Source organism: Puntigrus tetrazona, chromosome 16, assembly GCF_018831695.1.
Source record: "Puntigrus tetrazona isolate hp1 chromosome 16, ASM1883169v1, whole genome shotgun sequence".
Lineage (NCBI taxonomy): Eukaryota > Metazoa > Chordata > Actinopteri > Cypriniformes > Cyprinidae > Puntigrus > Puntigrus tetrazona.
The window spans coordinates 18,492,626-18,520,490 of record NC_056714.1 but is presented as its reverse complement, the minus strand read 5'-3'; the positions used below and the strand labels follow the sequence as shown (position 1 = coordinate 18,520,490).

Sequence of the window (27,865 nt, the reverse complement as noted above, 5' to 3'; positions counted from 1 at the left end):
TCTTGTAGTATGGTCTAGAAAAGTTAATCTGTTGGTCTTTTCTTGTTCTAGTGGAACTAAAGAAAATATACATTAATAAACAAATGATATGCGTTTTAAGCGTTGAAATATACAACGTTGTGGATTTGCATGCGGTATGTGTCTTCTTCTTTGGTGTTTGGAGGACTGGCTGGCAGACCACGCCCACTCTGATGCGCTCCTCCTGAGCAGAAGCACGTGATTAGGCGTGTTTACCTATGGTAAAATGTAGCGTCTATGAGACCATCAACCTCAGCCGAATAATCAATTATACGGTAACGTTTAGGATCAGAACCACTTATTGGATTTACATCAGGCCCTACGCTGACTGGTAACTGCTCGATGCATCTGAGAAAAGGGAAGTCGTGTGAATAGCCTGAGGGCGAGCGAGCCAAGCTGTCGAGGTGAAAGGTAAGATTGACATATTGTGCATCTTAAGACATTTGACGTTGTTGAAAAATCGTATTAAACGTTTGTATTCGTATTGCGGTCGCCTTGACTACATAACAGCTAACGCAAGTGTAATGCAAACGCTGTCACAGTTTATTTAATAGGTCGCTGCGTCTTTGAGGAAGTTGACATTGAACCTGAAATACCAACGGCTGTGGAAGTGACCTACAATGTCAGCTGAACAATAAGAACAAACATTATTGCGTCTCAATATCTCGTAACGTCCTGTTTTGAGTGCATGTTACATGCTTATGCTTTATCTGTGTCATATATTGCCTAATCACATGGAACGCTGTGTCGGGCTTAGTCACAAAATCTATTAAGCTGACTACCTAGACAGTATTTTAGTAATCATGGGTGCAATTGCATATGCCCACACTGTTATCTGTCTGGGTTTAGATATTATGTGTAGTTTGACATAATTGCTACCATAATAGGCCTGATATTTGAGTGATGTTTGTCAAACTGATTATTGAGTCATCTCTGATGTTGTTGGTTTATATTTTTAGGGTGGGCTCTTTTTTAGGGATAGTGGAGCACCAGATGCTTTCCTAATAGCATCTGTCCTGCCAGCCTCATTATGGGCGTTATAGAGGAGACTGACGTAGAGCGTGAGTAACACTTCTTATCCACTTTGCACACTGCTTCATGTCAAGGAATCTAATGTTACTCCACACACCTGCGAACAGGATCTTGTGACACTGCATGTTTCGAGCCGAGTTATAACGCCACAAATGCATTTTCTGTGTTAAACATTGCCTTGGATTTCATCTCCAGTATGTATAAAGCAACACGCGTTACTTGTAGTGAATCTATACATAGAGGTTAAGGCAGGGCGATGTAGTTGAAAATATATCTGTATTTTTTTCAGTCTTTTCACAATATTCAATATACAGCTAAACATTTGTGTATTTGTTCTGAAAGTGGTCAAAAACATTGTCTTTTTACAAATTTAGATAAATGAAAACAATAAATGTTATGAAGTAGATTCAGAATGATGAATGCACTGTGATTAAAAGCGACAACAGTAGAACACAAGTAAAAAATGTAATAAGCACAAGAAAGAACAAAATGTTGTCATCTTCATTTACATCCACCGATTTAAACATCCACGGTTAAAGGAAACTGAATTTTCAAATTAAAAATGTACTTCATTCATCACAATATATGTATGCTTCTTGATAATCCACAACCGTTGAAAGGTTTGGTATTTTTTGTGTTTTGGGAAAAAAAAGTCTCTCTTGCTCTGCATTTATTTAATCAAAATTACAGTAAAAACAATAAATAAATATTAGAATTTAAATGAACTGTTTTCTGTTTTAATATATTTTAATGTAATTTGTTCCTGTGATGGCAAAGCTGACTTTTCTCCATTACTTCGGTCAAATGTTGCACAAGGCTTCAGAAATCATTCAAATATGAATATGAAATATTTTTTTACTCTCACTTTTGATCACGTCTTTATTAATATCAAACTCTTTTATGAAATGAACTTCATTAGTATAATTCAATAGTATATTTTTGACAGTTTTTTTTGGGATATGTTAATGTAAAAAAATCTTTTGTAATATAACTTCTTTGTTTGTTTGCTGGTTTTTATTGTATTTGTGTATTTTCTAAATTGTTTTTGCCATGAAAACAACCTAAAATGCTGACATTACCGTAAATAAAATATATTAATATTACTACTGCTTTATTAATATCACCTGTTTGTGTCAAAAGGGCATATTTAGGAGCAAACTAAAAGCACCTGTTTTTCATTTTAAAATGTACCCCATGAATCTAGTCACACTGAACAGAGTCATGGGTTTCTCCCATTAGTGTCTTTCAACACTGTTCTTTAGGTTGGATCTGAAGCTAATTGCCCACTGAGTATGTTTAGGCAACTCATTTACTCTGTGCGCTGTAGGTAGATTAAAATAATCTAATCAGATGGGTCTGTATGTGGAGATTAAGTGTGGTTAAAATATCCAGATGTTGCAAAGTCTGTCTTAAAATATTCTGCATTGCAGATCTTCCTCTTCTATATTGTGAGGTCAGGAGCAGGAGTGAGTCATGTGCATCAATCATGTCCTCAGTGCAGAGCTTGTGACCAACTAGTGCACATCTCAGACAGAGTTAATTACGCTAATCCCAATGATTAATTGACCACCCACTCGCTAAAGGGTTGTTTTCGAGCAGGCTGTTTCTGGTGTTAAAGGAATATGGTTGTGTCAGAGTGATCTGTCTGGATTTACCACATAGTGTGATGCAGTTGTAAAAAAAATATTTTTGGTCTTTTGGGAAACGGACATAAAGCAACAGGACAGCTGTTGGGGTCCGTAAGATTTAAAAATGTGTGTGTGTGTGCAAAAAAAGTTTCAACAAAAATATCAGGCAGCACAACTGCTTTCAACTTGGATAAAAATACATATTTCTTGAGAAAATTTAAAGGATTTAGTGAAACAGAAGATTGGAGTAAAGGCTTCTGAAAATTCAGTTTTGCCATCACAGGAATAAATTACATTTAAATGTATGTTAAAATAGAAGTCCTGTACCAGTAAATATATATTAACAGTTCATACCATCACGTTCTGTGCATAAATGTATTTGTTTGTTTTATCCAATCAGAGGTGACCCTGGCTCTTTTGGATGCTGCCAATGACAGGGACCCAGTGGTGCAGGAACAGGTCAGGAAGTCCATCTTGACACTGGGGAACCAGCAGCCTGATAAAGTCCTGTCTATGTGCCAGGATTACCTGCTCAAACATGCCAAGGTCAGCCAAAGAGTTTCCCTATAACATCGACATGTTATTATGAAGATTATTGCTGAATGTCATGGTTTTTATATGGCCTTTATCATAATCCATCAAGCTTTAGAACATGTCATGAAATTCAAAGAATCTAAACATTTTAAAATTATTGTAATTAATACATTGGATTTCTATTATTTAAACTGTATTTTTAAATGACAATATTTCACAATATTTAGGTTTTTACTGTTTTTAATTAAATTCAATTCAATGTCAACTGTTTTACACAATGCTGTACAAATAGCTATCAATATACTAACAATGTCTGTAAATCAAGTAACATTTCCATGCTAGTACGTCGGAAAAAAGTACTTTTCTTGAGCAGATATTATGATATTCAAGTGCACTTAACAGTATGTTCCTGACTTTTTTTTTTTTTGGCCAGCTATAACAGGAAGCAGAAGCAGTGTTTCATCCTTTTTTATGCTAATATCCTCAATCACATGTTGTTTCTGAAACATTTGTTTTGTAATTCAGCAGGTCACATTAAATAGTTTTGTGCTCTATTTTTTGTATTATGCAAACATGTGATTCCTTTATTTTCCTTAATTGCAAAATTTCTTTCCCAGAGGTTAAAATCGCCATTTCCCTAAAAAAAAAAAAAAAAAAAAAATCTAATTTAGTGTGTCTTTCTTTAAAAAGGAAATGCATCAATCTCCTCTGTAGTAAACCTCTTATATGTAACCAAAAGCTCTTAGCCGCTGCTCACAAACACAGACAGGACTGGGTTTCTTTGTTTTTGCCTCAGATTTAGCTTAAGTCTGTTTTGATATTTGACCGATTTAATACAATTTGTATAAAGGATGTATGAGCCTGCGATAAATTTCAAATTGTAGTTAGCATGTCTTTCATGGTGTATTTCTGTATGAGCTGTGCAGAAGTTTACTTGCCAGTTCTTTTTGTTCTCTGTAGCTTGTGGTCGGGCACAGAGTGGTGATCTTGCAAACCATTGAATTGGTGGTGAAGAGCAGGATTGATGACATCAGCTACCCCAAGATCAAGAGCGCCATACAGCTAGCATCAGATGAGATGACAAAATCAAAGGTGGGACAGCTGACTCGCACTGACTTAACTTCCAGCAGACATCCCAATAGAATCAATAACAACAGCTAAGTCCTTCTAGAGTAGATTAGTTTTTGATTCAGACGGATTTATTAAAAATGCAAATTGATTCTCTGCCAGTAGGAGGTGCTTTAAGCACAAGAAATGGCCGTTTCCTGGTAACGGCTGTAGAAAAGCAGCTCCGAGCTTTCAGCCGCTTCCTTGCATGCAAGATGAAATGAAAATGACATTTTCTAAAGATAGTCTTCCTATAGAAATACAGTGATGTAAAAACATCCACGCCTCGGTCTTTTTAAAAATGTGCATTACGTGCTCATGTTTATTCAATAAAGCCTTTTGGAAATAAAAATAAATAAATGTATGGCAAACGCATCCCGCATTACAATAACCTGAGACCAACTTCATTACTCATCAGACCAAAGTTAACTTTGGGTCAGGTGCGTCCGATGAAACATCTGTATAGGGGAAAATGTTATGTTAAATTATAATAATATTTCACAATATTACTCTTTTCACTGTAATATTGATTAAACTGAAGCAGACTTGATGAGTGTATGAGACTCAAAAATAAATAAATAAATCACGCGTTTAAACACTTCCATTAAAAATATAAAGAATATGTTTTTAGTCTCTTGCTTTTAAAATACATAGGTGTTTCATCTGAAGAAGTTTAGTAACGCAGAGCATTTCTTTTCTTAGTTGTTTATTGTTTGTGAATTTAATATACTACACAAATTATACAGTAATTATTTTTTTTGTGAATTGTCCGCTCTTTTTAGGAGGTTGTCCCAGAATGGCAACAAGCAGCTAGTAATATTCTGGTTGCTGTGGGAAACAAATATATTAACGACATCATGGAGGAGATACTCAGCAAGTTCCAGCCGGGAGTTTTGCCTCACTTTTTTGTGGTCCAGACGCTAGCCAATCTCTCCGACTCAAATGGTACGTATCTTTAATCGGAACATTCGGAAATTAATTTTGAGGTGTGAGTAGTTATGACTTTTTTTTTTTATCCGTGAAATTGGATTCAAATTGGATTTTATTTAATGTCAGTTTACTACATTTTAAATGCACGTTTTACCTTAATGAAATGAAATGGAAGTAGACCTGCTGCAACCTTTGATGATCGATCATGCTTTGTGCTGTTGACAGTTGATCACTACTGTGTCTGTTCCTCATTTCACTGAACTTTAGGGAAATTGATTTAGCTTTGTTTTTGTTTTGTTGTTATTGTGTTTGTTTTTTTTTTTATACCTGTTTTGACTTTCAACCTCTGCCCACAGTATACGGTATGGTGCCTTTTCTCAATGCTATAATGGGGACCATGCTACCCATGCTGGGCATGACCAAACAAGACAACATGAAGTGGGTCTTCTCATCCGGTAAGTTATATCTGCTAAATTTTCAGCATCAGCTAAATTAGTGATTTTTAATAAATAAAGTCCATTTATTTGATAAAAAAATATATATTTTAATGTATTTTCAAATTTAATTAATTCCTTTAATCGCAAACATGAATTACTTCAGTCTTCATTTCACATTATCCTTTAGAAATCATTCTAATGTGCTTATTTGGTGCTTAAGAAACTAATGCTAAGAACACTGATATTTTTGTGGCAATGTAAAACATCTTTACTGTAACTTTATGATTGTAAAATTGCAGTGTATTTTTGTATGTGCTTGAAATGCTTTGATTAGAGTTAAATGCGTGTAGTGACATGGCTTCTCGTCTCTTAACATTTCTTCTCAGCTCTCTGCCGCTTCAGCGAGAGCATTCTAGAATACCTGGCCAACCTGGACAAAGCTCCAGACCCAACAGTGCGTAAAGACACCTTCTCTAGTGAGATTTACTCAGCCTATGACATCCTGTTCAACAGCTGGATCCAGAGCAGAGAGTCCAAGGTACATTTAATGAGACGAAGCACACATCCAATTACAGCTAACTCGCTCTGAGAGTAAAGAGGCACATGAACACGGGCCAACTGGGTTCAGTTCAGTTTTCTTTGGAATTAAAGCTTACGAACTAAATCTACTTCTTTTAAAAGGCCGATTTCTTTGTAAATGCTGAAGATTGTATGTCATCATTTTGCCTTTACACATTATATTTCAGCCAGAAAAGATAAAAAATTATATGTTCTGTTTAAAATGTAAGATTTAGACATTTTGTTTTTTTCTCCTTATCTATTTAAGCGTTTGTGTTCATTTTCTCTAATTTGATGTGGGTTCATGCACGTGTTCTCGTGTGTGTCATCATTCTGCAGCTGCGTCTGACTGTTGCAGAGGCTCTTGGGTCAATGAGTCACCTGATGGCACATGATAAACTGGAAGAACAGCTTCCCAAACTCCTTCCCACTATACTGGGCCTCTACAAGAAGAATTCAGAACACTACATCATTAGCAAGGTAAAGCCCTCCTCACCATTTCACAATTACAAAACATGTTTGCTGGAAGTTAATAGGTCAACCAGTTATTCAGTCCAAGCTCACATGCCTTTCCTAGCTTTCACAGCTTTCATATTGTGTTCAATGAAGACCTGGAAATGTGTAATTGTTTTTGCGTTATTTAATCAACCTGCTGTGACCTTCATAGACCAGTCTATGAGAACATCCAGGACTCTGCCTAATGTAGTCAAATTCTGTTTGTGTTTGTTCAGAGCTTGTGTCAGGTCCTGGAGGCTTCTGTGAATATGGGCAGCAGAGTGCTGGAGACACAGATTGATGGTCTCCTAGTTGCTCTGCACCAGCAGGTCAGTGTTTCTTTGATTCGTTCTTTATGTGCACCGCTTTTTTTTGTATTCATAAGTCATGATGACAAAGGCCTTTTACAGACTAAATCCATTGCAAAGTATCTTTTAATCATGTTTTTATTTTGGTGGAACAGGTTTAAAGTTGCCTAACAGTGTTTCATTTTATTTGAACAGGTTTTAAGTTGCCTAACAGTGTTACACAGCCCAGGGCCATTTAACGGTTTAACCCAATAAGAATTATTTACAAAAAATCTGATTAGAACATTAGAACAGATTAGAATGTTTATTTTAAACCATTCATTTTTTGGCTTCAGCATTTTTATTAGAATTAGCTATTTTTTTTATCATTTATATAAATTATAAATTGCATTCATACCACTGCTTTTTTCCTTTTGAAATATCAGTTTACTCTGTTATTAGATGCTACTTAGTTTTTCTGGACAACTGTCAGTTACTAAAACAAATAAATTTTTTTATAAACGTAACAGAGTTTCACGTTTTCAGGTCCTCATTGTCAGTGGATTTATATAAATATTTCCTTCCAGATATGCTCACCTATGGATTTCAGCAACCCTCCAACTGTGAAAAATCACAACGAGGTCCTGCGATGCTTTACAATTCTCGGTGGGTCTTGGTCAAACCCTTTTCTTCATTTTAAGGTGCATGCGAATGTAAACATCTGATTGAAATCTATTTTCTGGACTAGCTCAGGCAAATGTTGTATCCCCAGTCAGCTGACTGCTGTAGCAATATCCTTGTCATGTGCTGATGGATTCTGAGCTGAGATTAAGTTAAAGTGTCAGACCAGCAGGCTTCTCCAATCAGTGAGATGAAATCATACAGTTGTGTGCTCGGTGCTGATTTGAGGTCACGCACACCAGCTGGATCGCTTTCCTCTTGCTTTTGTGTTTTATCAAGCAGATGCAAGAAGTGTTTTCTCTGTGTGTGTGTGTGTGTGTGTGTGTGTGTGTGTGTGTGCGCGCATGTCAATTCTCACATTCATACACAGATTTTGGCAGTTCATTTATTGGCACAGAACACTGTCAAAGCCTTTGTTGGTAACTGAGGGCAAACCTGACAAATTGCATTCATTTACACTTCTATATTTCGTTGTTTTTGGCTCCAGCTAACACGTTCCCAGACCGTCTGATGGTGTTTGTTCTCCAGAGGTTGGAGAACAGCAATGAAAGGAACAGAATGGGCTCGCTGGCTGTTCTCAGACACCTCATCAACTCATCCAGTGAGTTTTAAACATGTAATCAAATACGCCAAATACGTCTTCCTCAGCCAGACACTCGTATTCAGATTGTCTTACTTGACCATGAAAAGATCAAAACATTTGGCTGGCATTGTCATTTAAAGACCTGTATTTTTAAAAATCTTCCCTGTCTGTTCAAGCTTCCATTATGGAAACCAAGAGGCTCCTAATTTTAGCCAGCATCAGGCAACCTCTGGCTGACCACAGTAATAAGGTACATAAATATATCTTCTCAGTGTGATAAGTGACAAAATATGGGTGTTTCAACAACTTCGGGCACTTTTTGTCCTGCAGACCTTTATAAAATAAACTCCCTTAAAATACATTTTTCACAATGTTGCTGGTTTATTTAATTTTGTCTAGTAAATGTACATACATCGTAGGAGCATTTGACATCGGCTAAGTTTCCTTGTTAACATTCCTAAGTTAACTTGTGCACAAAATTAGATTATTCCCTAAAACATTTGCAAATGAAGAACTGTTTCAATCCCGTGTTTAAAAAAACGAAATCGTCTGGGAAACTGATGCGAAATATCAGTTATATAAATTAAAGATGCTGCGGCTGGGGAAGCCTGTGGCACTTTATTCCTACATAATAAATGACTTGTGCCAGCTGAAACGCAATAACAAAAATTGTTCTGGCTCTAGATGTTTGGGAGTGCAACTGTGTTAACACGTTTAGACAAAAAAGTGAGGTGATGAAAAAAAAAAAAAAAAAGTGGATGGAAACATAGCTATTAACATTATGGAAGCAACACATGAACGGCTACGTTGACTGGAAGTAAGCTGTTGCACCGCCATAGCCGAGAACATAAAAATCATTAAGCAAACGTAAACAAGGTGGCGCAACACAATGCAGCATTCAGTCATTTATTTAAATGTACATTATGTAATAGGAGGAGGATGCTTTGGCAATAATTGCATTGTTTGCTTCATGTATCTTTAGTCTCAGTAGGTGCTATCTTTGTACAAATGAAGAAATTGATCAAATAAGCTTAAGTTTAAAACATAATCAACACAGAATAAATGAAAGACCAATGGAAGAATCCTATACCGATGGAATTAAATGATGTATATGCCATAAAACCTAACATTTAACTACCTAATCTGTCACGTAATGACTAAAGCAAAAGCCACAACTCACTAACTGGGTAATCAGTACGCAAATGAATAGGTTTGTCATTTGGTGTTTGTACAATCACTTGATTCAATTGAAAATGACAACTGTTACATTTTTGTAATTTAAAATCATAATTTTTGCAGAATAAATATATTTTCACTTTTTGTTGATTATTTTATTATCTTAAAATAGTTTATGGTGAAGCGTAAACTGATAAAATATGTGCAAAAAAGTGTTTTTTATTTTCATGTGTTTAAATATTTTAATATGACATTCAACCTACATATAAGTACTGAAATGTATATATAATTTATTTATTTATTTATTTATTTGAAACTCATACTGCTCATTTTGAGTGCTCGGAAATGTATTAATGCTAGTGTTTGCCTGTGCAGGTGAAGAAGAGAGTGGTGCAGGTGATCAGTGCTATGGCTCATCATGGTTACCTAGAGCTAGAGGGAGGAGACCTGCTCGTCCGTTTCATCATCCAGCACTGCGCTCTCCCTGACACTTACCATGTACAAACAACCCTTACTCGCCAACACATTCTTTATCTTACTCCCGATCTGCAGTCACGTAACTGTAGTTGCAAATCAACTTCCTGTTCGCTGATTATATTTTAACTTCTCTTTTAGTTTCAAATCTCCTTGTATGATTTCCCATGCATTGCATTGCGAGATTGCCTATCGTCGATTTGTTTTATATAAATTCAGCCAGCTTTCTTTAATTCAGTTCATAGTCCACGTCGAGCAATATTTCAGTGCATACCTCAGATTTTAAATATTTACGTTAGTTAGTTAGCTTTGCACGGTTATTGGTTTTAGCCCAGCCTTAGTAATGCCAGGTTGTGTGATACAAAAGAGCTAATAAATTGTTAATATTTGCACAGAGAGGACAGCGACCTCCAGACCCAGAGGAAGTGACTAACGAGGCTCTGCGTAGTATGTGTGATAACACTTTGCATCTTTTCACTACCACGGTGGGCCGCCTGACTGATGTGAGTATGCAGATGAGAGCAAACAAGCATACACCATTCTCATCTTGACTCTTGAAGCCATGGTTTGCGCAGTGCTCACCTTTCTTCTGTTTGTGCAGCAAAATGATTGGCCGTAATTGCATGTCATTTGTCAAGTGAACTTGAAGTTAAAACCTTGGTTTTGTCATACTATGCTCAGTTTAACCATGCTATTTGTAATAATGAATCCACCAAAAAAACACGGTTACCACACTCACTGTAATAAACCCATGGTTAATTTTTGTGAGGGAGAACATCAGTGCCTGTAGTAGTGACAGTCCCGCTGTCACTAAATCAGACGCACGCACATCTGCAATGCGTCTTATTATCTTAAAGACAACTCAATGAAACTCTTACATAGTGAGAGATGGGCTTTGCAGTCATTCAGCACAGTCCATCATCTTCACAGCCAAAGTCAGCAGCCCCAGCCCGGCTCTGCCGCTTGTAAGAGAGGGTGTCTAGAGAAATATTAGATCTTTTTTTCCTGTGAGCTTCCCAACATCAACAGCAGGCCGTTGACAGGGATCTTTCCTCAGCAGACAGTCGAAGACAGTTTATGTGCCGATGAGACTGTCTCCATTCCCTCCGCCAAAACGCATTCGAATGATAACCAGGAAAATGTCAGGAGATGTTCATATAGCCAGACTATATTTAGATTTTGTTGTGTCTATCTTGTTAACACGTTGTTTTAAAGCACTGAGTTTATGAGATTTATTGTGAATATGGATTTATTGTTTACGGGATTTATTCAGTTCAATTCGTGTTTGTTTGTGTAGCGCTTTTTTCAAAACAAACAATTGCAATGCAACTTCACAGAAAATTTCTTCATTGAATTTAGAAGTAGTTCATATATATATCTATTTATATTTGTATAGTTAGCTGTCTTTCTGTCTGTCTGCATAATACACACACCTTTATACATATTTGTATGGACTGTACAAATAAAAAAAAAAAAACGACCTCAAGAAATATGTTAAACAAAATTAATAATAAAAAAAAAACAACTAAAATGCTAAAAATGCTACAGAAAAAAAGTGTATTAATTAACAGTAACTTTACTTACTATATATAGTAAAAATTTAATAAAACTGTAATAATAATTTAGGTGAAATACTGTTAAATTTTCAGTTTTTGCTGTTTTTCTTGTTTCTTGCTGTTGTGCTTCTTCTTCTTTCTTATCAGTACATTAAGATTTTATGTTACAATTTAAGCTGTTTGATTAATGTTTATTGCATTATTTTAGTGTAATAATTATCAGAGTGTCTAAGTGTAACTAAGTGCAAATAGCCCGCCTTGTTTGCTGATGTCATCTACACTAATATCGTCCCCAAAACATGTGATTGAGCACGTCATAATTAATAAAATGGTCATTAATTGTCAGCTCCAGTGATTCAGATGGTTAAGCATGTGTCAAACACCTTTTGACGTGATTGATCTGGTTTCAAACTTTTTTTCTCCCATTTCAAATTTCAAATCACTCAATAAGTTATTATGTGTACTGTTTTATATTGTATTACAATACTGAGGTGCAGATAATTGTCGCTATTTGCAACAAGTAGCATAAACAGCTGAAAATCCTGCTAGTTTAGCAGTGTAAATTGAATCTATTTCTATTTGCACTTTGTGTAAATAGCATCTAATTGGTATTTGCACTTAGTGTAAATAGCCTCTATCGCTATTTACACTTGCCACAAATAGCCACTGAGAGTTATCGTGGCCCTGGTGGGAGGTATTAATACTTTGTCTTAAATTGGCCAAGCCTCTGTGTATCTCTTTTGGTTTACTTCATTTAATTACTGTACGTCTGAAATGATGTTGTTTTCTGTGTAGGTTCTGTGGCCAATGTTGCTTTGCTACCTGACCCCAAATCAGTACGCCAACGCTACTACCCCCTTGTGCAAGAGTTTAATTCTGCTGGCCACCAAGAAACGAACAGCACAAGAACCCAACTTTATCATCGACTTCAACGCACAAGGTGTGGACACACACACACACACACACACACACACATGATGTCACTGATGAGCCTAGACTCAGACTAAGAGCTTTTCCACTGTCTGACCTAAAGACACCCTGGAATCGCACTTTCTGTCTTTTTGGCAGTGTGGCAAATCCAGCAGCAGTTATTAAACCTTTTTTTCCGTTGTTGGCCTGAAACTAAATTGCACTTGCAGACGTTTTGTTTTCATTGCAAGTCGTTTGCTTTGCCTGTTGAGTCTGTTTCTAATTAGTCAAATGAAAAGTGGTATTTATCAACTGAATAAAGTTTTTGGGGCAGAGGCTAATTGTTTCTTACGCTGACAGTGATTAAATTGAACTCTAGTAGGACAAATAAGTCCCAGGTTCAGTGATTATTTATTCGTTAATTGTAATGCTTTTGGATCATGGGCTTCACTAATGGGTTACTCTTGTCTGCCATCCCTCTCTGTCTTATTCTGTTTCTTCCTTCTTCCCGCAGGCTCTAGTCTTCCCTCACAATGTATCCTGATGATAAGGCTCTTGGTAAGTGTCAAATTCCCACTGTTTTTAAAATTAGATTGTTCTCAGTTTCAGCTGGGCAGTGATTAAGGATATTTCACTGTTGCCTATTACAAAATACCAGTGCTTCTTTCATACAGTAAAGTTTGAGGTCAGCAAGATTTCATTTGCAAAGAACTTACTCAATACTTACTCATGTCATTCTAAACCTGTATGAGATTCTTTCTCAGATATTTTAAAGAATGCTGTTAATCAAACAGTGGATGGTAACCATTGACTTCCACAGTATTTTTTTTTCCTACTATGGAAAGTAATTGGGGACCAACGATGTTTGTTTTATCTCATAACATGAAAGGGAATAATTAAAAGCAAATTTTTAATTTTTGTGTGAAAATCTGCAAAAAGTGACAACTTAAAATAAATACTCTTGGTGAGCTTAAGAAAATCCTACTAACCCTGAACAATTTTCATGAACAATTTTCAATTTTCAATGGATTGATTTCAAGTTTGCAGTATTAGTTGTGTTTTGTCTTTTTATTCAGAGATTTTTTTTGGTCATTTTCTTTTAATCCCTGTTTCTCCTCTTACGCTCTTTTTGAATCGTGATGTAATGAATCTAAAATGAATGTTACATGTTCCTCAGGTGAATGCTGCATTCCCGTTTAGATGCAGGGGACATGGTGCTCCCTCTCTAAGTCTGCTTCACGCTATCAGCCCTAACATTCACCCTAAAACCGAGACTCTGTGGGAAAACGAGATTCCAAAGCTGGTCAATTATCTTGAAGGTTTGTTAAACTATACATAACAGTGATGTAGTGGACTATGCATTGAGCTTTTCTTCATTAGGCTACCAGAACTCGCCACCTATTTGTCATAGCATTCACCTACACATTTAAGTGTTTCCAAAGGTTCAGCTGTGCCAAAAGATTTTGAACATCACCTCTGTGTAATTCAACCTGCTGTGAGATTTTCAGTGGAGTAGGTACTAACATTAAAGGACTTGTTACCTTATGTAGTCTAGTAACTAATACTTTACTGACTTGGTCTGTCAGTTTTTAGTCAAACGAGAGCTCATCTGCTATTATGAGGTTTCAGTGAAACCTCTCATGTGTCTTCCAAAACCACAACCACCTGTCCTCAGAGACTCACAAGACAACCAGATGTTTCAAAGCTGCAGCCAAAATCCTTTTTAAATATGAAAAATCATATTTCACATTCGACAACTCTTCCAAGATAGTTACACGGTATAGCTTTAAAAAGTTATATTGGGTATCCCATTATCTTTGACGTTTTCCAGAGTGTGGTTTGAATGCATCTCTGACTGAAGTTTGTCTCTGTCTTTTAACCAGAATCAACAGAAGATTCTCTGGATAAAAAGAAATGGGAAGAAACTTTACTTCAGGTCTGTAGTAATGTGTATGAATTAATGGATGGCTGTTAAGACTTTGATCAGGAAATCTACAGCAATAAATTATATCTAGAATATGTGAAAGTTAAGCATTGATTAGATGCAAACATCCTAATGGTTAAAGTTGATAGTGATTAATCAGACATTGCTTTCTGATTGTGATCAAGCTCCTGTCTAAAACTCTGGCAGCCATTGACGACAGCCAGTGGACTGGTCAGCTTGCAGTAGAAGCCACGCGATACCTTCCTACCTACAACAACGCTCTGGAGGAGAAGGTCGGTTTAACAATCCACCTGAGCCTTTTCATATATAGCTTTAGTTCTTGTAATAAACTGTTCTTTCTTTCTCATTTTCTCAGAGCTTTTTGTATAGGTGTATCGGTGTGATCCTTCAGCAGTGCTATAATAAAGAGCTGGTCAGGAAACAGCTGCAGGAGATCTTGATCAACACTCGTCACAATGATGCAATTGAAAGAACGGTACGCCACTGAGCACTTATTAGTTCACTTCTAACTTCTGAGTTTACTGTGTTGACAGTCAAACAGCTTGCTGAAGCACCGCATGCTGACAGCACACTAAAACCTTCTCTGGGGAATTACGTCTCTTTAATTCATCACTTTAACTAAAGAAAAATCAAATATTAGAAAGCAGTTGCAATCAATCTAGTTGCAAATTGACTTATTTGGAAAATATTTATCTTTCGGGAAATATAATAATTTCATTTTATTTAAGTAAATAGCAGCATGTTTCAGACGATAAAAAATGGCTTCTGGAAAATATGGTAGTCCATTGGTGGATGACCAGTTGGCCATTTTTATCCATTCCTGTACACAAATTGAGTTCATTATTCTGCTGCCAAGTGTTACAAAAGAACACATATCACATAAATTCTAATCATAGATTGGTGCAATATATATTTAAATGTCCCATGGTTTGGATGTCTGAGGTTGTTGCAGTTATTTAAAAGCCGCTAATTAAAATTAATGAAAGTAACAGGCAGTAATTGGTATGCAGGGTGTTGCCATGGGAATCGGGCTATGTGCCAGCAGTCATCTCGATGGCACTCTGGAAAAACTGGAGGAGTTTGGAAAGTCTGACGCCTTCAGGAAAGCCTCAGGGATATTTGGTCTTCTCAAAGTAGGCCTTCATTTTACTTCTCACTTGATGGAGATGATCTTTTTGTTTCTCAAATTAAATCGTTAAAAACTGTAACATTTAAATTATGTTTGAAATGATTGTTTTAGCATGTTATGTGTTTTTAATAATAGGAATTGTAAAATGTAACAGTGCACAGTGTTTCACTGAGCAAAGGCTAAATTAAAATGAAAGATATTCAGAGACTATATTTTACACATTTGTCTTGTTGTGTGTCACTTTTTGTTGTCGTTCAGGATAAAAACGATGTTGATGTGGAGAAAATGAAGAGCACTCTCATTTTGTGTTATGGCTATGTTGCGTTGCACGCTCCAGAAGATAAGCTCCTCACTCGCATCGATAGTGACATTCTCCACAACATCTCAAAGAACTTCAACACCAAGGTAAAACAATATTGTACATTTATTTCTATATTATGGCTTTTAGTCTTTTTAGTCAGTTGCCACATGTAGGGTCCTCCTAAAAGTTGACAAAAATGACTTTTAGCAGATTAACGCATTTAAAAATGAATGTCTTTCTTCTGAAAAAAAAATGGACCAAACGATTACTAGTCTTGCATTTGCTGTAGACATTTGGTGGAGGTTTTTAGAAAAATGAAAAATTTCATGCTTCTGTAGACATTTTATTATGTTAGATGAACAGCTCATTTGCTTGATCAGAATTAATACATTAATCATTTCCCATTGTTTGTTACAGCAGTGAGGCACGAAAAATGTGCTGCTGCTGTGAGGTGTTTTGCTAAACAAGTCCTTTGAATGTCCTAGTATATTGTTGACAGGATTCAGTTGGTTGCTTTTGAGGCTGCAGTTGTGACAGTTTGATCTAAAAGATTTTTAATGACAAGGATCATTAATTCTCTTTGAGTACTGAATCATACCTCATCAATATTCATAATGTAATTGTGCGATTTAAAATAATTTCACTGTTAGAGAACCATGTAACTCATTCTGTTTCAACATTCTCCTGTCCAATTTGAATATGAAAGTGAAGAGTTGGTCTTGGTCTTTATTGGGATTTTAGAAGAATTTTTCCCAAACTGAGATGTTATACAGGGACAACAGACAAAAGACATTTATACCTCAATGTACAAACAGTATCTAAAAAATCAATTAATTTATCATTCTTTATAGTCCATTCTCTTATTAAAAAAAGGATTGTCTTTAATGTTTGTGAATTACATCGCATCATTACTTTTATTGTTGCACAGGTTCTGGGAATTAAAGTAGAGACCAAGGTACCGTGAAGGGAAGCGATCACAAGGACCTTCTCTCACCTCTGACCTTTAAACTTTAACTTACTTTTTCTTCAGTCTTGATGCTGCAATCAAAATCTTTACAGTATAACCTTTTGAGCTTCTCAAAAAAAGTTCAGAAACCTCTCAGCTATCTCTTTATGACCCTGAGATGGATTTTAAAAAACATTTATAAGCTCTTCCTGTTTAGTTTGGATCTTTTTATAAGCTCTATTGTTATATTAGAGTGTAAAATAAAGATGACTTTTAAACTTGCTTTACTCTAGTAAGTAAGATTTCAGTGTTTTTTTTTTTGAGAAGGTCAAAAAGTGCTCACTAACCCGATAACCTTTGCCTTACTAAAGCGTCACAGTGTCTTGGTTTTCTGGCTTTTGTGGACTTTAGGTGGCTTTATTCATCAACTCTTTTTCTATTGAATCACAATTATATTTTCACAGATTGTGATTTTCATTATAGCACTGTTTAGAGTACAAGTAATTAAGGTCAAACATTAAATGAATTTATAATAAGCATGCTGAGTGCACCTGTGACCGGGAAATACTTTCCTAATTCCAGGTCTTGATTTGTCTGTGCTCTTTGATTGACATTTGCACTTGTTTCATTGCACATAGTTTGAGTGTGTGTTTGCATCTCTTTCTATGTGTTTTTGTCTGTGTATGTTTATGGGCACATCATAGGACCTGACTATGAAGCTCAGTCTCATTCATAGTGTCGGACTCATTGCCAAGGCCATCAGCAAAAGTGTTCGTAAACAGGGCTTCCTGTTCTCCCGCAAACAAGAGTTGATGGGCGTTATGATGGTGAGAGGTTTGATATGAAGATCATTTCGTTTTTTAATATACTGTATGTATGTTTCCAATGTAAGAAATTGTTCCTTCATAATGCTATTCTAATTTATTTGCCATGTATGCCTTCTGTTCACCTGCAGGATTTCATAAAAGCTGAACCAACTGATGTCATGCGGACCCCTGTTCGTTATCTTGTATTGACCACATGTGCCAACCTCATGTATCCTACCATTTAAAATCGTTCTTGTGTTCAGCTTCACTTCTGTGTCCATTTATTTTTAATTTTGTAAACATATTATAAACTGGCATGTTTGTCCACTGCAATGCAGTGCGCTGCGATAAGAACTTGACACAAACCTTCAGAAACTTAGATCCTCCTTTAACAGAAAATGAAAACTTTGACTTGTTAAAAACTTGTTTGAATGGAGTTTATGGGCTTCCTAGTGTGGACGCTCCAGACAAGGCTAAAGATGAAGAAGCCCTGGATCCACAGCAAAGAGAGGTCAGAATAAAATATGCATGTATCTACACATACCTGAGAACATCAGTACTCTCTATTGTATCCTTTAAACAGTATGTTTTTCAGTGCTGTGTGTTTTCCCTCAGGTCTTATATTCGGATACTTTTAATGCTCTTCATGAATTGCTGAGGAATGTGCTAGCCAGAGACTTGAGTCCTGATGGTCTGCAGTCTGTGTTCAAGGTAAAGAAGGAACTATAAAAGTTACTTGCCATTTTGCTGTCCCTTTGCCATTTATTGACCGCTTTTGCAATTTCCAGCATATAGAAAGCTGGCTGAGCTCAGGGCAAGATCATGAGCGGGAGAGGGCAGTAAAGACCACCGCAGAGTTACTGCAGTTCTACTTAGACAATCTCAGTGTGAAGGTAAGGACTCATATGTGTGTGTATATTACATATACATCTATAAATCTATAATGCAGTAATTAGTGGTATTCTTTGAATTTCTACGCTGCAAAAAATGCTTTTCAAACCAAGATTTTATTGTCTTGTTTCCAGCTGAAATATCTAAAAACTCTAATTCAAAACAATTGTCTTGTTTTCCAAAAAAAATAATAAAGTGAGTTTTTGCTTAGAACATGCACAACAATCTCCCAGTGGGGTAAGCAAAATAATCTTATTACAAACAAAAAAACAAGATTATGTTGATACACCATTGGCAGATTATTTTTCTTGTCTAGATTGTCTGATTTGAGAATTTAGCTTTTCTTTTGAAGGGTTATGTTATAGTAATAAGCTAGTCGTCTTATTTCTACATTTTAAGCGTCTCTAAAATCTCTAAAGAAAAGTGTTTTGTTTGTATAAAGTAATTTGAATATACTATAATTAAAAGATATAGATTATAGAAATTTAGTTATATTAAAGTAACTATTTAAAGTAGTTTAGAATGTAAAATTAGCAATTAAAGTGTTACTTTCTTGGTTTAAAAAAAGTCTTCTGGTTATTTGTAGATTGTTACTACAAAACTCTGTATCTAAAGAATGTAAAAAATTTGTCTAGGCTGATTCACAAAGCATTCCCTTTCAACATCTGTTATTTTATTCTGCCCAAGCTAAAATGTTAAGCAGGATCATTTATTTTGCTCTTCCTAAAAGACGTTTTGGTTTCCTCGGGGCACTGATTAATGAAATATGTGCTTTGGGAAATAAATGTAGTTAAAATCTTATTACATCTCAAGCTCTGTGCTAATGAATCTTTCTCTTTCATTCTTTCTCTCGGTCTAGAATCTAGTGACATTCCATAATCTGGGAGCTCTTGTGGGGCGTCTGGCCCCACGGTGCACAGACCCAAACCCTGAGGTGCGACGGGCAGCCATAGACTGTGTCTACAGACTGATGTACATCCAGCTGCGTTACGAAGGTACGGCCCAGTTTTTCATAGCACAGTTTTGTCTAACCCAGGGTGAGCTTTAGATTGCAATTTGTATGTACGACATTGTTTATTGCGTTATGTTATGCTGAAATACATAGTGTCTTTGCTCTTCCATTTTTAAGGCTTTTCACTGGACTACAAGGACGATTCAGTTGAGTGTCTGTTAGATGTTCGCGAGAAGCTAAGCAATCCTGACCATTCGGTCTTGTATAAAACCTGCTCTGAGCTGACTAAGGTTAATTGTCTCCTAAAATACGGCTACTTCCAAAAAAACCTCTAGCTTGCTTTGTGAAAATGAAACTGACTGCTTTTCTCTCTTCACCCCGTGTGTCTTATGTTTTAGATCATCAGTAAGCGTTTGCCCCAGCAGCAGTTGAGCACCCTGTTGTTTATGCTGTTTGATGGTTTGGTGGACTCTCAGTCCAACTGTTCCAGAGCATCCAGCGTGATCCTTAACACCTTGCTGAAGAACAGAGGTGCTGGCCTACAGGATCTGGTACATTATACCTTCATCAGATTGTGGGAAATCAAACTTGTTCTGAATACAACAATCATGTTATATTAGCCCTTTGAGCTTTAGCTTTGGGGCTTTTTTAAAATTTATATATTTATTGTGAAATATATACTGCTACAAACCTCTAGATTCAATAAGTACTGTTCAAAAAGATTTTTTTTGTTTCTAATGCTCAACAAGGCTGCATTTATTTAATTGAAAATACAGTAAAATAGTAATTAGCCAAACAGCTTATTACGTTCATTGTCACGTCATCCTTCCTCACAAATCATGTGTTAAACAGTTGTTGCTTATGTTTTTTTCCGCGTAATTCTGTGATTTAGGATTCTTTGTTGAATATAAAGAACAGCATTACTTTATATAACAATTAAAAACACTATTTTCATTTTTGACTTCAAATTTCTGCAGTATGTGTCAGTATTCACTAATTTAGCTTATTCTAACTTCGCACTTCTAAATTCTTTAATGAATCATTCAGACTGGTTTTGTAAACCAGATCAGCTGATTTATCGAAGAGACAATTCATTGTTGAATTGAATTTCACTTTTATCATTATCTACTCATTGGATCATATCAAGTGCTCCATGCTCCTGTTTTCACGTGAAGTTCAATAAAACTATAATTATTTCTATCTTGTCGGTTTTTATTTGTACCTTGACTCTTTGTCAGGTGCCAGAGATGCTTGAGGTGTTACACAACCGGCTGCAGGTGATTGGTGAAGAGCAGGTGAAAGTGGCCATCGGTCAGTCCATCCTCATCCTCGCTACACAGCATCTGCAGACAGTGGTCAACACGCTCGTTGCCTACCCGCTACCATACGACAGGTGATTACTGTATGTGTTGTTTATGTGAAGGCATTCATTGTCTGTCATGTGCTCCGTGAAGCTCAAGCATAATAACGATGTGCTTATGTTTGTGTCATTGTGTGTTTCCTCCAGCTGGAGCTGTGAGATGTGGATAGCTCTAGGAGCAGACAGCACTCTGGCCCTGCAAATCATGGAGATGATTATCGAGAAGCTGAATGTTATGGTTCCCTATGTAGATAAGAAAGAGTCCATGCTGAGACCCGGTTTAACCAAAGTTGCCACAAGCCAACCATTGGCTGTAGGTGTTTATATATGTTTGTTTTGTCTTATTTGAGTATTAACGCCTCATCCTAACTAGTCACAACGTGTCAATTATGCAGTGTCAAATCATTTTCTGTCTGTAATGAAGGAGAGAAGCTTACACCAGATTTGAAACAGAATGCTTCAAATGCAGCATTGGGAAGCAGGGTGTGAAGATTTTACTGTGAGCGGGGCTTCCCATTACCACACATCAAAAATAGAAAGCATGTGTTTTTGCAAAATGTCTTGACACCCAATGCCATTGACTGTCACAGCTTGTTAAAACATATGCTAGTGAAAACGAAAAAATAGCTGCATTCTTTACTGTTACATTAGTGAGGAAATGGTTTAAGCTTTTAAACCTTTTTTGTTCCATTTATTCATTTTTAATGCCATTTTAAGTGGCTTTCACTACTGTTAATTTTTTGGATTTTGCAGGAAATCTCTTGCTCTCACCAATAATACATTAAAATAGTAATATTGTGCAATATTGTTGCAATGCAAATAAATGTTTTCTATGTTGAAGTAATGTAACTTATTCATATGTTGGCATGAATATGTTGGCAGCTGAATTTTCATCATCCATTACTCCAGTTTTCAGTATCACGTTATCCTTCAGAAATCATTTTGATAAGTTGGCTTTCGGGAAAGATTTCCAGTCTTTTTTAGTTTTTTTTTAGTGTTAGCGTGCTTAATTGCAGGATTAATTTCTGTTTTGCGTAGCAATTGGGTGAGTTTTGTTGTGAAAACCTGGCAACCCTGGTCATATCCCAAACTGTTTTGATCTAGAGTTAGTGATTTTCTTGCCATGTTTTGTAGATGACCTGTGCTCTGCGCGAGATGATGCTGAATGGCCAGTCTGCCGATGCCGTGGCGCATCTGTTTCCAAAGCTCTTCAGCGCTCTTCTGGTGCGCTTGGGCTCCAGCGTGGGAGTTCAGCTACCTAAAGATCTCAACAGCAACAGTATCATTTCAGACCGCAAAAATACTAACAAAATTAACATGGCCAATTTTGATGTGTGTGGGTGAGTGACATAAATATGGAAGTTTGAATAATTTAGATAGCTCCAGTCTTTTTTTAAATCACTGGGGGTTTTTTTATCAATAATTTGTTCTGGCTATGTGCTCATTTGTCATCAGTCACATATGACGTTACATTTTGGGTTGGATGGTAAAACATCTGTGTTGCTCTTTGCTGTGTGCTCAGGGTGGCAGTAGAGGCCCTGCGGATCCTGCTGGGTCGAGCTCAGCTGGACGCTGTCGTCAAACCATTAGATCAGGAGGGAGCATGGGACAAGATGAAGGACCCGCAGCAGCACACAACAGGAGTCACTCTGCTCTCCAGGTACACACACCTTTCCTCAGTCATTTTCAAGTTCTCTTGGACTGTATTGCATGTGTTTGGCAGTAGAATTGTTCTTGAAGACTCATGATGTATTTTTTTTTGCAATAATATGAGAGCGCCATGCATCAATTTCAAGCTCTCCTAAATGTGTATGGTCTCATGCAGTGTGTTTGTGGAAATTATACCTATGAAAGTAAAGTTTCTATCCCATTGTTGTAAGATTAAGTGTGATTTTCTGCAATACTTCATTTTGAAGAAGCTATTCTTTCTAACAGAGCAATGGCAAAGCATGCTGGTCCAAGACTCCCTGCCATTGTGGAAAGTTTGTGTCCTTCTCTCTGTAATATTTATGAGTGCCAGAGGATCACAGTCACGGCATTTTTCTCTGAGGTGAGAACATTTTATTTTGCGTGGCTTTAGTTAACGATCTTCGAAGTTTATTAACAGCAAATTACTAAAGACAAATTATTCTGCAGAAGCGTGGATTATTCAGGGTTTTTTTTTAATAAGAGTGTAATTGTTCACAAGAAAAGAGTCCACAAAAAAAGATTATATAAACATTATAATCAGGAATACGTTTAATTTTAAAATACATTAAAATAGAAAACAGTTATTTCAGAAATATAAAAAAAATCTTACCGAAATGTAAATAGTAGTTTACAGAATGATTGTGTGTTCACAAACGATGCAATATAGAAAGTAGTTCATGATAATATAGTAAGTTTGTTTAATTGAACTTCTAGATTGTAATAATGGCAACCTAATTTTACAATTGATAACCAAAACCATTGACATGTTGTATCTTCACCAATTACAAGTCCAGTGAGACTGAATTCAACACTAAGTGTATGTGTTAATATTAATATTTTCTATTTTTTTATATTTTCCAAGATGTTGTTAGACAGCAATGTACCAAACTATGAGTGATGAACCAGACAGGTCTTTTTTTTTAATACAGTAACCTGTTCTAATGTGTACTAATAGCTGTTGTAAATTAGATGTCAAGATTTATTTGTTTATTCCTCCAAGCTGCTGAACCATCACGTAGTGACTGAACTGATGATTTTGGACATGCTGATGAACAACATGATGGAAAGAATAACTGACACCTGCGGTACGGTTCGCATGCTGGCGGTCCGAGGCCTGGGGAACATTGCTGTGGGCTCACCTGAAAAGGTATAGACGTTCCACTGAAAACACTCATTGGATGAAGAGTCTAATTGCCTTTTTTTGTTTTGGCCAATGATTTTTGGCAAGAGTATGAGACACATGGCAACTTGTTTATGCAACAATCGGTAATAAAAATGTGCAGAAAAATGCCTTTGCTTAAGACACCTTGCACAAGACGCCTGTTATTATCTTTTGCATTTTATGTCTTCTCTCTGTAGTTAAGTTTTGTCATTACTTATAACAGTATTGTAACAAAAGCAGTCAGTTCAGCATGAACATAAATATATGTTACTATATATTCATCTCACTGTCTCTGTTCCTATATAGGTGAATAAATATGCAAAGGAGCTTTTAGCTGCCATGAGTTCAGGTATGGAAGAGAAGGACGATCCAGGGAAACTCATCACACTGGAGGCTATGTCTGGAATGTCCAAGATATTGCTTTACCTGGACCAAAAGAACGTCCACCTGCTTGTGGTTTACATTTTCATGAAGATTAAACCCTTTCTGGAGAATGTGAGTGTCCTAAGAGAAGACAAAAAGACTCTTTTTTTTTAAGATAATCTCACATTTGTATTGCATTGGATTTGTGCCTTTTGTGCTTTTAAAAAACAATCATTTATTAGTAGCTTGTAGTTATGAAACAACGATAAAACAGTTACTAAAAACATTTTTACGTGTTCTACCTTTGTTGGGGTTGATGGGAAGGCTTAAATAATGAATAAAAAAATATCCATTATAATTAACTCATAAATAACTAAATTAATTACAAAAATAACAAAATAATATCCTGTCTTTGCATGTTAACATTAATTACAATTAAAGCAAATTATAATGAATTCACTTAATAATTTGAAAACTGTATACGCTATCTTTACGATATAAGATATAAATACAGGCTATTAGAGTACAGTGTTTTGGCAAGTGTTTCTTTTTTTGTACGGCTTTACTTAAAGATCCGTTCTTATGTTCTGTCAGGAGAACGATGAGATCCGATGTGCTTCCATCGTGCTCCTGGGGAACCTGTCGAAGTTTGGCTCTGGCGAGCCTGTTTTTAAAGACCAGATCCACAATGTTCTTGTCAGCCTGCTGCTACATCTCAGTGATCCCAACCCTCAAGTGGTCAAGGTCAGTGATTAGTCTGCACGCACTCCTACAGAGGATCGGCCAGAGATGGCTATAAATGTTCAAAGTTAGTTACACTAATAATGCAAAATGTAATAATAGAGAATATGCTTGTTCTCCTAGGCATGCAAGTACGCCATGCGCATATGTGCTCCAGTCATAGGCTCAGAACAGATCTCTGCCATGTTCCAGAATCATCTTCTTGAGGAGAAGGGTCTTCATTATGGAGAGTTCATTAATGACCTCACCAAATACCTAGTACGGGAAAAAAAAAACTTTCACACATTAAAATAGCCGACTGCTCATGAATTCAAAGAGTCCCATATATAGGGAATATGATAAGCACTGCTCTGTTGTATTTGCATGTATCTTTTTTTTATGTATCAATGTTTCTACTGTTCCAAGCTGTTTTAGTTTAGAGACACAATTAATTTTTCACTGATTAAACGGTTCACCCATAAACTAAATCCTGATTTCTCCCACCGTTTGTTTAAGAGAGAATAATAAAATGCGTGTTTTGTCAAAGATCCAGGATTTCCCGGCATGCTGAATTTCTACCACATCACAGTCATTCAGTTCTTCAAGAGCAACTGGGCTGAGATCAGGGCCGGTGCTGCCATGTTTATTGGTAAAAAAAAACAAAATCATTTTTTTCTAGCATTTATGCATTTTTTCATACTGTTATTTTGTGGTGGTTTTGTAACCGCTTTTTGTGTCTGTTGTGAATTTATAGGGTTTTTGCTTGGGAACCTTCCTGATGAGCATTTCTCCCATATGAATATGGGGTCAGTGACCAAGGGTAGGTACCGCAGTACTATAATAATATCTGCAGTCAAGAGATATATTTAAAGAAGGACAGCACATCCTTGTTATTCTGCTACATTTGCTGTTTCGTGGCACCTAAGGAATCTATTATTTTTGCTTCTATTTTAATGAAGACTTGCCTGGTAAAATACAGTGTAGAAGATATTTCTGTTGTAACTCTATCACATAAATGGACCCTGCGCTTGTTTGATTTACTTATATTTTTCCATTTGTTTGCTTTGATTCATTCTTTGATCCATGTCTTCTTTTTTTTTCTGTCCTCAGGTTTGGTGATGCTGCTGCAGGATCCAGATCCTCTCGTGCGAGTGAAAGCCGCCGAAGCCATGGGTCATTTTCACTGACTTTACCTTCATTCCGCAGCCAATCAGATTAGTCTTTTGATTTTAATTGTGTTGCTTCGGATAAGGAGGAAGTTTTGAATTGTTGTTCTATAATAAGCCTCGAAAGGTTTTTATTATCGACCAAAGACTGTGCACTAGTTCTGTAAGAAAAGAGAAGAATAAAAAGGAAAAGACATTTATTGACGTTACAGCACTTTTAAGTACACTCAGATATACGGTTTGCGATTCCTAGCCCCGGTTTTTCACCGACGGCGGTTTTTAATGTGAGGTACGACCTGCGAGCCCTTTAAAAACGAGCTGATATCACTTGCTTTACCACTCATCTAGCGTGCAAAATGCGTATCGCTGCTTTAACCATTAAATCATTAAAAACTTATGTAGGATGAATCAATATGTTTTAACCAACATCAACACTGTAAAGTTTTTCTGGTAATAAAATCAGATGCACTGCTCAGTTAAGAGTTTAATCCTATTAAAAAAAAAAAAAAAAAGCAGATTGAGTCATATTGACCACCATAAACCTTCAGCAATAAATTGCCCTAATAGGGATGTATATTAGCATAAGCTGCTAAGCCATTAATTGCAACTGAAATATCCTGTACTGAAAACCACATTTAAAAATCCTATTTAAATAAGCATTTATAGTGTTTTTGCTGTGACTTCTGTGGGTCTGATCGTATCTCATGCACTACAGTGGAACTCAATCGTGCTTCCTTCTCGACCAAGTCATAAAAGTAGACTAAAACCAGTGCCAAAACATAGATTTATAAAAAAAAAATGAACTGTACTAGATGTTAAAAAGATTTCTGACATGTTTCATAATCATTTTGTGAAGCTTGTGTGTAGCTGAAACACCAGTGCTGGCCTTTCTATGGCACTTGTCTTGTTCCGTTTTGTAAACCGTATCTGTGAAATGAATGTTAATGCACAAGAGTTTGAGCATGAAGAGTTTTGAATGAATTAGTCAATTCATTAGATTTCATCTTAATAAACTGGACAAAAGTGATGTAAATCAACTACTTTTACAAAAGTAGTACATGTACAGCGCCCTTTACAGCAGCTGAACATATATACAATTGAATAAGAATCTATGTAAACACAAAATCGTAAATGAAACAGTTGATGTATTTCAATGTAAATGGCCTTACAAAGTATTCATTCCTTCAGCTTTTTGATATTTAATGAGTTTTGGCATTAAAGAATTAAGGAGCAAACTCACAGTGAGAAATAGTGAAATATCAATATATTTTGTCTTGGAGTATACACTACCATTCAAAGGTTTGGGGCTCATTAGTTTTTTTTTTTTTTTATCATTATTGTTTTAAAAGAAATTAACACTTATTCAACAGGGATGCATTAAATATCACAATAGAAAATTAGTTTAATAAAAAAAAATTCACAACATGTTTTTGGTCACAGCGTCTCAAGAATCATACATTTTTCACACAGAACATAAATACAATCTTATCGACCCCAAACTTTTGAACGTAATAGGTCTATCTATAATTTGTTTTCTGCAAAACAGTGCGGTATGAAGAAGAGCTGAAGCTCTGGGTTTCGAGAGTGAAAAATAACATTACAACTCCTTTTGTTGCTCAGGGTGTTGAATATGTATTAGCACAAATCAATCAAATTAAAATGTTTACTAAAGACACAGACCATTAATCTAAATACTTTAGAATTTAGCAATTAGTGGCAGTTATTCCATTTGGTCAGGAACCCAGTGTGATAATGATATTGGAATTCATTCCTGGATAAGTCACAGAAAGATTGTGTTTGTGTCTAGGATGGATTTCAGATCAATCAGACTTCCACTGAAGGTTTCTGCTGGGCGATCGTGGTATTGGGCACGGTGTCATGTTTGCATCTTATTAATTTCTTTTTGTATGTATATTGTTTCCTTTTTCAACAAATTGTTTTGTATCATGTATTAGACGTGATCTCTTGATGATGGAGATTAGAATATGTACAACAGAATCATTAAAGTTATTATACATGACAACCTGAAA

General features: G+C 36.1%; 1 protein-coding gene across 3 annotated transcripts; it reads left to right on the top strand.

Annotated features, from left to right (window-relative positions):
• The first annotated feature begins 203 nt into the window (after nucleotides 1–203).
• Nucleotides 204–27,865, top strand: mroh1 (maestro heat-like repeat family member 1). 3 transcript variants are annotated; one of them, XR_006252778.1, is made up of 43 exons: nucleotides 204–429; nucleotides 978–1,079; nucleotides 3,079–3,224; nucleotides 4,173–4,304; nucleotides 5,102–5,264; nucleotides 5,606–5,704; nucleotides 6,073–6,224; nucleotides 6,584–6,724; nucleotides 6,976–7,068; nucleotides 7,614–7,692; nucleotides 8,195–8,308; nucleotides 8,467–8,540; nucleotides 9,842–9,964; nucleotides 10,336–10,443; nucleotides 12,292–12,436; nucleotides 12,920–12,963; nucleotides 13,583–13,724; nucleotides 14,289–14,341; nucleotides 14,515–14,622; nucleotides 14,706–14,825; nucleotides 15,361–15,483; nucleotides 15,738–15,884; nucleotides 16,709–16,735; nucleotides 17,431–17,553; nucleotides 17,682–17,761; nucleotides 17,905–18,043; nucleotides 18,148–18,243; nucleotides 18,321–18,425; nucleotides 19,283–19,418; nucleotides 19,553–19,665; nucleotides 19,774–19,926; nucleotides 20,614–20,768; nucleotides 20,883–21,048; nucleotides 21,870–22,075; nucleotides 22,258–22,395; nucleotides 22,671–22,785; nucleotides 23,425–23,571; nucleotides 23,893–24,081; nucleotides 24,544–24,693; nucleotides 24,814–24,948; nucleotides 25,217–25,318; nucleotides 25,424–25,489; nucleotides 25,780–27,865. XR_006252778.1 is itself a non-coding variant. In XM_043260629.1 (43 exons), exons 2-43 carry the CDS (start codon nucleotides 1,049–1,051, stop codon nucleotides 25,854–25,856), a joined length of 4,956 nt encoding a protein of 1,651 aa, XP_043116564.1. In that variant the 5' UTR covers nucleotides 204–429; nucleotides 978–1,048; the 3' UTR covers nucleotides 25,857–27,865. The 3 variants fall into 3 exon arrangements, 1 of the variants encoding a protein (XP_043116564.1); XM_043260629.1 differs by having other exon boundaries at nucleotides 24,814–24,956; nucleotides 25,224–25,318; XR_006252779.1 differs by lacking the exon at nucleotides 16,709–16,735.